Here is an 11,975-nt window from a genome sequence, read left to right as displayed (position 1 = left end):
GTTTCAAAGGGGTTTGCATTTTTTGCAGATCCGCAGGGAGGTACTTCTTCTTCAGAGAGATCTCGATCGCTCGTTTGATGCGTCGCTCCCGGGCCACTTGCTCTTCCGGAGACAAATGGTGGATGGCTTTCGTCACTGCCTGATCCTCTAGGAACAGATCTTGATAGCGTAATCCTGTGTGACGGTAACAGGGAAGGAAATTGACAGTGCTAGATGAGACACGCCGTTGTCAGGCTAGAGCGCGCCCCGTGGAATGTAGGGCGGTGTTATCTGATGTCTCAGTTTCGCCGCGAAAGAAGAAAGACCCATGTAAAAAGTATCTTCGAATAAACCAGTAAACTTCATTCGGGAAGTAAAAGGTAGATATGAAAACATACGTAGCGCGGATCGATATTCTCAAGAGATGCGGTAGAAGGGCATGCAACGGACTGACGCATCAATAAGGTGCACAGAGCAGTCCGCTCCCCACTCATGTAAAAATCAGCAGCCCTGGCGCCAACGCATCGCCATTTGCTACCTCATCACTATGATTTGTTGTCGAATGGCTCGTGATTCATGCAACAAACATGGAAAGAGCCTCCATGAAGGCTGTGAAACAGGACTCTATACGAGCTTCCGAAAATTAACAGCCTCACGTACCATAGTTGTTGAGTTCTCCGACGACCAGTTTCGTGTAAGATGAGCGCAAGCCATCCCAGAACTTAGTTATTACAGACATTGGGAATAAGCTTGGTCTCACTCGTGTTATAGAGCGTCTGAAAGGGGCAGTGAAGGAAGCAGAGGAAAGGCAAAGGTGGTGAGCACAGCCGGATAGCAACATGCACACCATGGCCGACCCTCAGAGACACGAACGGCCCCGTTACTAAGCCTTTGGATGGACTCGACAACGGCGGACCGATGAGCGTGGGCAAGAAGTCAGATGCCCGCCAAGGCACCTTGGGCGCGACTGGATCATTGACCTTGTCTGTCGGGGCCTCCCGGTCCACACGGGTCGGCCGGGGGCGTCCTCCGGGTATCGTTTCCTGGTGATACTGCGAGGGTCTCGGAAGACATGCCACTCGTGCCGCAATGGAGAGCAATCTTGAACGACAGTCGCACCCATCAGAAGGAAGGGAGAAGTTTGAGTGGCTAGTTGAAACACATATGATGTTTATTTACGCAATCGTCTGTATTTTTTTAGCCACTTCTTTCTTTATGTGGCTTGGCGGATCAGATGCTTGCTCGTATTTTTATGCACAGATTTTTTCATGTACAATCATACAATGTCTTCGCCATCCAGCAATGGCTTCCGCAACAAATTTTCTCCTTTTTTCCCATCCAATCCTTCCCCCCACCTGCCCAATTGCTGTCCCTTTCCGAATTCCCCCACTCCACCGTGGCGACGGCGAAGGGAGTCTGTCGGTGAGAGCGGCCCCTTGCCATTTTCGGTGACATCTTTTGGGCGCTCCTTTCGTGTGCGTCTTGCTCCCACATCCCTTCTGTCGTCGCCCCTCAGGAAATACCCATACTCTGTCCATACGTAGTAAAGAAGGATGCCAGTCCAGAGTATGAAGAGGCGGGCCCAAGCGACAGCTGGAAGGTTAACCGCTAAGTACACATTCAAGACAACACCCGCCACAGGCACGTAGGGTACCGCGGGGCAGGCGAAACAGACCCCCGGCGGTGGGGCTAGGTAGTCCCCAGGCCGGAGCAGGGGCACAAGCACGAAGAGGGGCGAGAGCCAGATTGCCGTGTCTAAAGCAAGGATTCCAGTGCTGGCCTTGTATTTGTGCAGGGAAAGAGGCAGAGCACAGGCCGGAAGCAGGGCGACGAGACAGCGGGTGGTGTAAACGCGTCTTGTGGACCGCTGCAGGAGCAGGGCGGCGCAGACGGTTCCGTATGCCAGAATCACACCGATGTCCAGGAGCTCCGAGAGAAGCCTGACGTTGAAAAACGCGGCCAGGGCCATGGGTAGGAACCCGCACAACGCCTGTGCGTTCACCGGCGTCTTAAAGCGTGGGTGGATGCGAGCGAGCGCCGCGGGGAGAAGACCGTCTCGGGCGATGCCTAGCCAGATGCGGGCCTGGGCAAAGAGGCCTATGAGGAGGGTGGTGGCGAGCCCCACCACCCCCCCGAGGGAGATGACGGCCTGCACCCACGCGAGGCCCAGACCCGCGAAGGCCGAGGACAGGGGGGCGGCCAGGTCGATGGCGTCGAAGGGCACCATGCCCGTGAGGACCAGACAGACGGCGCAGTAGATGCCGACGCAGGTGGCTAGGGAGACCAGGATGGCTCGAGGCATGTCACGCAGGGGGTCCTGACATTCCTCCGAGGAGGAGGCGATCGTGTCAAAGCCCACGTAGGAGAAGAAGACGGTGGAGGACGTGCGGAAGACGGCCTCAAGGCCCCGGGGGAAGAAGGGGAGCCAGTGCCGGGGCTGGACATGGAAGAGGCCGAGGGCGCAGACGAGCAGGATCACTGCCACCTTGGCGCTGGTAAGAATCGCGTTCAGGACGGCACCCGTCTCTGTCCCCCTGCAGAGCACGAGGGTGTGGAGGAGGAGGAGGAGGGGTGCGACCAGGCTGAGACTGAAGAGCTCAGTGACAGGCACTGGGGCGAGCCAGGCGGGGACGGGACCGAGCCCGGCGTGCTTCAGGAAGTCCACCAGGTACAGGGCGAAGGAGCGCGATATCAAAGCAGCAGCTACAGTATAGTCGACGAGCAGGTTGATGCTGACAAGCAGCGCAGGCAGCTCCCCGAAGGTGACGTGGGTATAGAGGAAGACGGTGCCCGCCTGGGGGTACCGCGACGCCATTTCCGAATAACACAAAGCGTCTATTGCCGCGATAATACCACTGAATATGTAACTAAATACGACAGCAGGACCAGCACCTGCAGCAGCTACTCCGGTTAGAGAGAAGACGCCCGCTCCAATACTCCCGCCTACGCCCAACATGGTCAGTTGCCAGAAGCCCAGCTGCCGCTTCAGATGCTGAAAATGGACATGGCCATCGTCCCCCTCGGTGTCAGGATCCGCTCCTGCAATTAACGGCAGTCGTATGCCTTGATCGTATGAGTTAAAGCCCATTTATGATCGAGATGGTCGAGACAATCGTCCATTTGAGCCAACACTTTGAGTACCGTGCTAGAAAAGATCGACGACTCACCTGCCTCACTTTTCAAATGAAGTGCACGGTCATGTATGTGTCTCCAAAACGACGCCGGCCGCCCGTTCAATCCCATTGCTACCTGTGAGTGAGACGAGGGACGCGACCATGGCAACGCGTGTGATTATTTTGCGGACTCTTTATCGAAGGGAGCGGTCGCTCAGAGCAAGCCTCCGCGAGAGCGAGTGAGCGGCCTGGGAGCGACGCCGTGGTCTCTGTCCATGCTAGTCGTGGCTTGCAGCGGTGTACAGTGGTTTACATGATACACGAGAAGAATTCAGGCTTTTCCAACGTCAGGGTGCGACTGTTGAGTGTAAATATAACGCGTGGATGTGGCCAGGGGCCAAGTCTCATGATTGAACCTCCTCCATCCCCAGGGCATACCAGTTTCGGAATTATGAACTCTTTCCAGAAACCAAAGGCAAGGTCACATTCTGAAGTGAAACCTCCCCATCACACCACTAGTCATGAGCCTGATATAAATGGTAGCGGTGGCGGTAAAAACGGCGCAGCTGGACCCGCTACCCGCGGGCGCCATGCATCATCAGCCAAAGGAGGCGCTCAAAGTGGCGGATGCAAACGCGGGCACAGCGACTCTTTTAGCTCTAACAAGGCGGGTACAATCAAGCGCCAGGGATTTGAAGGGGTTACATGCAATGACAAGAAGCCGTCAGCGAAATCACAGAAAAATGAAACGACAGCCGAAATCGAAAGACGCCCTTTCCCTTTCCGAAGGGGAGCTGGTACATTCCGCGATCGCTTGTTCCGTGCAACCAATCAGCGCATGTATTTGATTCACAACGAAAATTTGAGTACAGAGGGGAACCTACACCGTCGGTTTCATGTGTCAGGGACTACAGGTGAGATCTTGAAAGTTGAGAATACGAGCATATGCAGGAGCGAGGGTGAATTTTATTCAGCTAGTTGTGACCAAAATAAGTCATTCACAATACAGGTAACGTCTATCATGTAGATATTTGTCGCATCCCTACATGCGATTGCCCCGATTTTGTGCGCCACACCATCCCCGGTCAAGCCGGGGTCGTTTGCAAGCACATCCTCCTCGTCTATCTTAAGGTCCTCCGGCTCGCCTTAAACGACACGCTGCTCCCGCAAAAAGGCCTGCTGCAAGACGAGCTGACTCGCATGTTTGCTCGCTTACCCGGCAAAGGAGGCGAGGAGGATGAGAAGTCGTGGGGCGATGTCTTGGTCGACGCGAAAGCTCGCGCGGCTTACACGGCCTTGGTGGATGAGGCTGCGGCCGGAGACGCGGGGGCGAAGAAGGACAAAGGACAGCAAACGGGGAATCTATGTCTGGATTTGGCCCGGGAAGACGAATGTCCCGTCTGTTTAGAACAGTTCGACACACAGAAGCCGGAGGAGGTGGTGATCTGCTATGCCTGCCACAAGCCCACACACGCGCTCTGCTTCCGGACCTGGAATGGAGTGAAGATCTCCGAGGGGCTGCCACGCTCCTGCGTCTGGTGCCGGGCAAGATGGCTAGACCCTGTCCTAGCGGGAGCGAGTGATGGTGCGAAAGCGAGGGCCGAGAGCCAGGCGGGCTACGTGAATGTGGGGAAGCTCACAGGCCAGGGTGGGCGGGAGGAGTATCAATCCATGTACAGTCGAGGGAGAAATAGATGGTGGCGAGAGCATGATTTCTGATGTCGCCGGAATGTTTAGTAAGGCCGCTTTCGAGGCATGTGCGCACGCTGTTTCATAGTGGGTAACGGGAAAGGCGTCATAGCAGACGGGGATGCCGACAACGTTGTCTAAAATGCTCGCGAAACGCTCTTTCGTTGGAAATGGTGTACGGACGCGACTGCAATGAAGCTCTGGGTCAGATTTATTTACGTTCGCACCTCAGCGGAGGTGCTGCGGCGAGCATGTTGTGAGCTGAGAAGGAGGGGCGAGGACTGGATAGGCGGCTGGCCTTCGGAAGACTCGTGTTTGAGGATCAGAGTAACTTGCTGTTGTATGGCATTGAAGAATACGCCTTAAAATAAAAAGAAATCCAATGATAAGCTGTAAAAGAGTGTCGGTACATGTGAACATAATTGATTGCTTTTCTCTTCGCTATTTACTCAAAGTCATTTACACTCCGCTTGCCACCTTGTATTCAACACGCTACAATGCGAATCCATACATCTTTAGCTACCCCGCATTTTCTGTTTCGGCTGCTGGTAAGCGTATCGCCCCCTCTTCCCCCCGCCGCCCCTGGATGCCTCAGAGCCTTTGTTACTGTCTCGCTTGACAGGTAGATTGCCGTGCCGCCGGTAGCGCTCCACCATCTCGTGTTCATTCACCTCTTTCTCGTCTGCGTCGTCATCTCCACGTCTCCGCTTTCCTTTGCGCAACCCCAGTAATTGAAGGTTCTGCTCAAACATTCTGGCCACCACTTCATTGAACCCCCCGAATGCCCGTCGCCCCAGGACTTGAGTTCTCGGATCCGTTTCCTCGTTTTCAAAAACCATCGTACGTGACCTTTTTAACTGTAACGAATCACTGCTCTGCTTCTGCTCTGGTTGCAATGTTTGCGAAATGGTGTTTTTGTCCTGTGCCTTTGTAGACGCGCCTTTCTCCGCTTGCCGTGTTTCATGCTCCAGTGTCCATTTCGCAGCTTTGGCTGCCATGGCCTGCTCTGCCTGCTGCTTCATTTCGGCATCCTTTTGCATACGCTTTTGCATGAATTTCATACCCAAGGTCGAAGCGCTCAATATTCTTCCCTTGGGAGCGGAATTGGTGGGTGTGGGAGATACTTCTGCCGCCGGAGCGCTCCCAGCCGCCTTCCCGCCTGCAGAGGGCCGTCCCGGCTTGCGAGCCCCGGGCCTCCACATCCTCCAGTCTATGCCTCACGAGTGAAGCTTAACACCATATACAGAGTACGTGAAGGTGAAATGAGTCGCTCAGCTTATTGTTCAACACCGTACTTTGTCCACCTCCCCCCCCCCTCAAACCTCCTGGTCGCCCAGGGCACGACGACTCGCCTGCAACAGTCACCGCAGCCAGGGGGATACCCCCAGAATATGAAAAGAACGCAGAATAACAGTGGCACGTCACAAAAATATCCCTCAAAAAAAGCACGTACAGAGATTGTCATCTGCATTTGATTTATTTTTTAAGTTTCGAAAGGCGCCCAAACTTTCCACACCACTAGTCATGTTCCCATTCGGGTACACGTACATTTTACTCATTTTTGCTATTCTCTTCTGTGATTTCTATTTCTGATACTATAGTCCAACAAAGGACACGTTCCCACGGCCGATGCCTAGTGCTTGCCTACCATTCCGATCCACAATTTATTAAGAAAAAAAGACAGGTGCAGGGGAACAGAGAACAGTTGAATCTCTCGAGTAGCCCTTCATCGCGTCCCCGATGCACGCGTTGCGACCCAACATAAAGTTAAGCCAGTACAGGCTCCAAAATCATATCAAGCACGATCCCAAAATGGTCACTTAGCCAGGTATTTCCCCAGAACGGGACGTCGAGTCGACAGCGCCGATTCACCATGCGGTGCTGCCGCGCCAAGCCCTTGTAAAAAATAAAATCGCAACGATGGTCCTCTTCAAGCAGTACACCGTGCGTTAGCGGATTCCTGCTCGACCAAGTTGGCTCAGAACATCCCTTCTCCAGCAGCGCATCTTTGACGCCTGCCTGTTTGGACAAGAGCTGGATTTCTTCGCTCTCCGGGGTCACGTTGAAGTCTCCGCACAGCACGACAGAGCCCACCTGGGAGAGGCTCTTGCAATGCTGCGTCAGCTCTTCCACCTGTCGCCGTCGGAAGACTTGCTGTCCGAGGTTCAGGTGTGTGTTCACGATGTACAAGGGCATCCCGTGAAACAAGAGCTGGGCAGTGAGATACCCCCGGGGCCGGACAAGGTTCAACCAGTCCCCGCGTTGCTCCTGGAAGAATGTGGTCCGCATCTCGGCGGGGACCAAGGCTTGAGTGACGGGGTCCTTGTTGTACACCACCGAGAAGCGATCTCGCCGCCAGAGAATGACGGTGGACGCCTTCACCTGGCCCTGGAGAAACCCCACCAGGCAGGTCTTACGCATGGACCAGACCGCCACTCCCAAACCCTTCCCCACGAGCGCGAGTACCAGCAAAAGCCGTGTTGAGTCGTAGGGATCATCTCGCGACCAGTGGTGAGGCTTGAACGAGGAGAAAAGGGAGGGGAGCGCAAAGGTAGAAGAGACAGATGGACCGAAGGGGATGATTAGCGTCAGAGACGAGGCCCATAAATCTAGCACGCAATGGAAACAAAAGGCCAGGACCGTGGCCATCACCAGGTAGACAAAACCCAGGGTCAGCTTGCCGAGCGTTTCGGGGGGGTGCTCCTCGAAGAAGCTGTCGTACAAGTCGGCAAACGCCTCGCGGTAGTATCTGGGGATGGGAAGCACGTGGCAGGGTGGGGTACGCGAGGTCAGAAACATCACTTCCGGGTTCAACGAATGGCACACACACATCACGGGAGCATAGCCACCCCCTGGCACGTCCCCACGCACCTCTCCACGCCGTCCGAGCAGGCCTCCTGCAAGCAGATAATGTCCGGCCCCAGGGCCCGGATGCGCTCCACCTGGAGCTTGAGGCGCTCGGAGCCCTCCAGGGATGCAGTCTTGGGAGTCACGCTTTGGAAACACATTGGGATAGGGCTGCCTGCAAACACATTGAAATTTAGGACCTTCAAACGGAACTTATGTTTGGCATCTTCCTCTGTACCACCATTCCCGCCTGCCAATTCCTCGTCGTCCTCCTCGTCTTGAGCCCCATCGTCATCACTCGCCATGCTGTTGATGCTCAGATCGCTGCTCATGACGCTACAAGTCGTACATGTACTGCAATTACCTCGCCCGCGCAACGTTTCCAGGTGGTTGACGGTGGATAGGGGTGCCGAGGCGGACGGGGCGGGGGGGCACGAATGATGATCATTCGCAGCCGAAGAGGGCATTGTTGAATTGGCCCTGCTCCCCAAGGGAGATACGGGCAATGAATCTTCATTTGGTGCGTGCGCTTGTAGGCTTCTTAGGGCAGCCGGTGCTACGCGAGTCTCCTCGGAAGCATCGGAGCTTCGCACGGCAGATGTGGATGTACGCATGTCAAAAAAGCGACGCTCGATCTTGAAGGGGCAAAAACTAGTCGACAAGCCAGTGCCTCACAATACCCGGCCACTCAAATGAGCATGGGTGTGGATGCTGTCCGACTTGCAAACTGTGGTGGGGAGCCGTGGTCACGTTTGTGGGAATCTTATGGATACACAAGTGCATTGGGGCGCATGTTCTACACGTGCAGCGGACGAGCGAGGCAAGGGGAATGACAGATTCTCCCCTTTGAAATTCCTTAGAGGGAAGATCCCACCACCCAAAACCATCACCACGCGACACCATCGCCATCCCATGTTGCGGCAAGTGTTGCATCCACAGGATCCTCGCGCCAAGACCCGTCGTGCGCAAGCCGTGCGGGGGGTGCGAGGGAATGCCGGGTGCAGGTGACGACAAGGGCGGAGCGAGAGGGAGTCCACGGCCCCGGTTCAAGGAGGCTTTGGGGCATACGCGGTCACGCCCACGCCGCTTTTTTTCCCCGTCGGGGCAATTTTCAGCCACGGTCGTCCCGAAATCCACCTTGAAAGGAGCTTTGTGTTTGCATCCTTGACATGCGTACAGCATGTTGGCGTTGGAATATTTTCACCGCACCACGTAGTACTTCTCTCGCGATTAGGCTTGTCCAGAAGACTGGACCCGTTTCTACCAGGCACCAAGTTTCTCCTATAAACATACAAGAGCGCAAGTTTCACCATTTTCATTTGTACATTTTTATTCTTAAAGGGAATGGCAGTTTGGGCATGGCCTGATGTCCTGTGGCTCTCGGCGCTGGTGACGGCGGCCTTGCAGCTCCTCACGTTTCTAGTTGCTTACCTTTTTCAGTTCGACAAGCTGACCGACATATCAGGGGCTTCGAATTTCGTGTTGTTGGGGTGGCTATCGTACGGTCTGGGAGGACATAGTTATTCCCGTCAAACCACAAACACGGTCCTATTAACAGTATGGGGTGCGAGATTGGGCTCGTACCTATTGCTTCGAGTCGTGCGACGCGGGCACGACGCCCGCTTCGACGAGATGCGAGCAAGCTTTGTCCGCTTTGGCTCATTCTTCGTATTCCAAGCCTTTTGGGTGTTTCTAGTCACGATGCCCATCCTTTTGAGCAATTCTGCGCCTCAGGACGTGGACTTGGGTGGTCGTGATTACGCCGGATGGACCCTCTTTACCCTGGGGTTTCTGGTTGAAGTTTGGGCCGACCAGAGCAAGGACGCCTTTCACGAACAGAGGCGGACCGCTCCTCTCGCCTCCGCGCGCGGCATCATCACCACGGGGCCCTGGGCCTGGTCCCGGCACCCGAACTACTGGGGCGAGATCACCCTCTGGCTCGGCCTCTTCCTTACCTCCTCCCGTGCCTTCGACGCCCCTAACAACCTGCCGGGCGCCTATGCCGCAGCGGTGATCAGTCCCATCTTCACCTTTCTCATTCTCGTATTCCTCTCGGGCTGCCCACTGGCTGAAGAGCGATACAACGAGCGGCACGGATCGGAGCCGTGGTACCTGGCCTATCGGACCCAGACCTCTCCGCTTCTTCCCCTCCCTCCTCTCATCTACCGCCCCCTCCCCCTGTGGCTCAAGCGCTATGCCCTCCTTGAACTAGCCATGTTTGAAAAGGGACTGCCGGCGGGGGCGGGAGGGGGAGACGGGGGGTTGGGAGGACGCGGGGGGGACAACAGGGCTGGAGGGCCCGTGCACGTCTATCAAGGGAGCCCGAACAAGACGACCGACCTGATCGGGCATTCATCCGCCCCGGAAGTGTAAAGAGAACAGAACTGTCCATACTAACAGATAAAGCATTGTATAGAACGGATACCCAAGGTGGCCAAATTCGCTTCAGTTTACTCATTCCTTTCCGCCTGAAGCACGCGCACGAGCAGGCGCACAACCTCCACGTGCGCACGCTCCTTGCCTCCTTCACTATTTCCTCCCCCTGGACTCTCTCTAATTCACCCTTGCAACACAGGGCCCACAGTCCCCACGGACATCGACGCGCGCCCCCACGAACCTCCACCGAGCCCGTCGAAACAGGCTGTCCCCTTGCCCGCTCACTCCCCCTTGTACGCCGATACCGATGGGGGGATCCACGTCACGTTCGTCTTATATACACTTTCGCCCACCTTCCACCCCGGGACGTGCTTCATAATCTCCGCCTCCTCGGCCAGGGCTTTCTTTTGCCGCTCAATCCAAATCATGTCCTCGTCCGCTTGGAGCAAAGGGGCCAGAGCCAGTTTCTGCTCCCGCTTTTGGTCCGACCAAAAGCGGCGTTCCGTGTTCGTGCGCCCTACTTGAACAAAACCATAGGACACCACCAAGATGGCGCCAGTCCATATTGCCCAGCTCGGCGGGCCCCTATTCCCGAGCCGGGTCTTGTAAAAGATCTATTGCCGGCAGCAGCAAATGATAAGGGGTGTGGGAGGGAGCGATGGAGGGGAAGAAGAGTCATTACACGATTCTGAAAACATTCAAGAGCTCTTCGTAGGAGCACCGAGGCCTAGTACCGACGGAAGTAAGTTATGCAATATTTCAAGCACCGTAACTTCATCGGAGGTACTCTGCGTGTGTTCGCACTTACCTTGGGATATCCGCCGGGCGGAGGGATATCTTGCACAGGTGGCCCACCAATTGGAGTCGCCATCCTGTACTTATGTAGAAAAGCAGTGCAGGAGATGGAGGTGAGTCATATGTCGGAGCAGTCTGGAGCTGGAGCCCGAAGCTCTGGCGTAAACGCTAGCGCTTCCATCAATGCCTGCCCTTGATTGCAATAAGTCTGGCCAAATCCACGCCGCTTTCTCTGACTAATACTACACAAGCGTCGACGAGAACATTATGCGTAGATGTCGCCCACTACTCATGCTCGACAGCGCGAAATCGCGATACGACGCAGGACGCATGAAATCAGGTGGAAAGGAGGGAGGGGACGATTGTTGGACCTGGCAAACGCTGACTCAGGTCTCGATTGTCCCGAGATGAGACGACTTCAGTCTATCATAACAGGTCATGACGCTCCTCCACCGTCCATCCTGCGTGGCCGTGCGTGCACTTCTTCGGGTCTCAGGTTCGGGTGCATCGGCGCGTCTCGCGTGCGAGGGATGAGGCTTTGAGCGCTGTGGCGGGGGGAACAGACTCTACTCAACTGAGGCGACCCCCAGGGAGCCAGCTTACACGCCTCTTTGGGCTGCCGCAGGGTCTCAGTCGCATCTTAGGCGTCAAAATAAGATCCTAGTGCTGATCCGTCGGTATGAGAATGAATCTCTGGATTTCTTACTGAACACACTTGCCTCCTGACCATGTAAATTAGGTTGCTCTGCCTTGGGCTTTTGGACATCTCTTCCCTTGTCAATTTTCCCAGAATATTCCCATGGCCGAAGATGATGATGATCCTTATTTAGCTGAGCTACTAGATATATCTGATGCAGAAGAAGGAAAAGCCTTTGCGCAAAGGGGCTCAATTGCGACTGCCGCAGGCACGAGTACTGCCGCTCTCCTCGCGGCGAATACCACCAGAAATGCATCAAATTCCCCCTCCCCGTCGACAGGAAAATCAAATGTGACATATCAAGCTTCTGACACACACCGGGAAACACTTAAACTTTTGTCGCAGCTCAGTCCTGCGGGTGCTAAAGCTCCAAGTGCTGTGGACGTGCGGAAAGCATTTCGTGCCCTGTATCCCCCTTTCCAGACAAACGGAGCCAATGAGGGTGTCAAGAGCAACGCCAAGTCTAGCACATCCATGGT

The 11,975-nt window shown here is 55.3% G+C and overlaps 1 protein-coding gene across 1 annotated transcript; it reads left to right on the top strand.

The window, feature by feature from the left end:
• Positions 1-8,965: 8,965 nt before the first annotated feature.
• On the top strand, positions 8,966-9,857 carry NGA_2030900 (uncharacterized protein; the record flags this gene model as incomplete). Its single annotated transcript, XM_005856166.1, has 1 exon — positions 8,966-9,857. A coding segment is annotated over one exon (892 nt), but the record flags the coding sequence as incomplete, so codon positions are not given.
• Positions 9,858-11,975: the final 2,118 nt, after the last annotated feature.

This window comes from Nannochloropsis gaditana (assembly GCF_000240725.1).
Source record: "Nannochloropsis gaditana CCMP526 unplaced genomic scaffold scaffold028, whole genome shotgun sequence".
Taxonomy (NCBI): domain Eukaryota; class Eustigmatophyceae; order Eustigmatales; family Monodopsidaceae; genus Microchloropsis; species Microchloropsis gaditana.
This window is presented reverse-complemented; position numbering and strand designations above follow the sequence as displayed.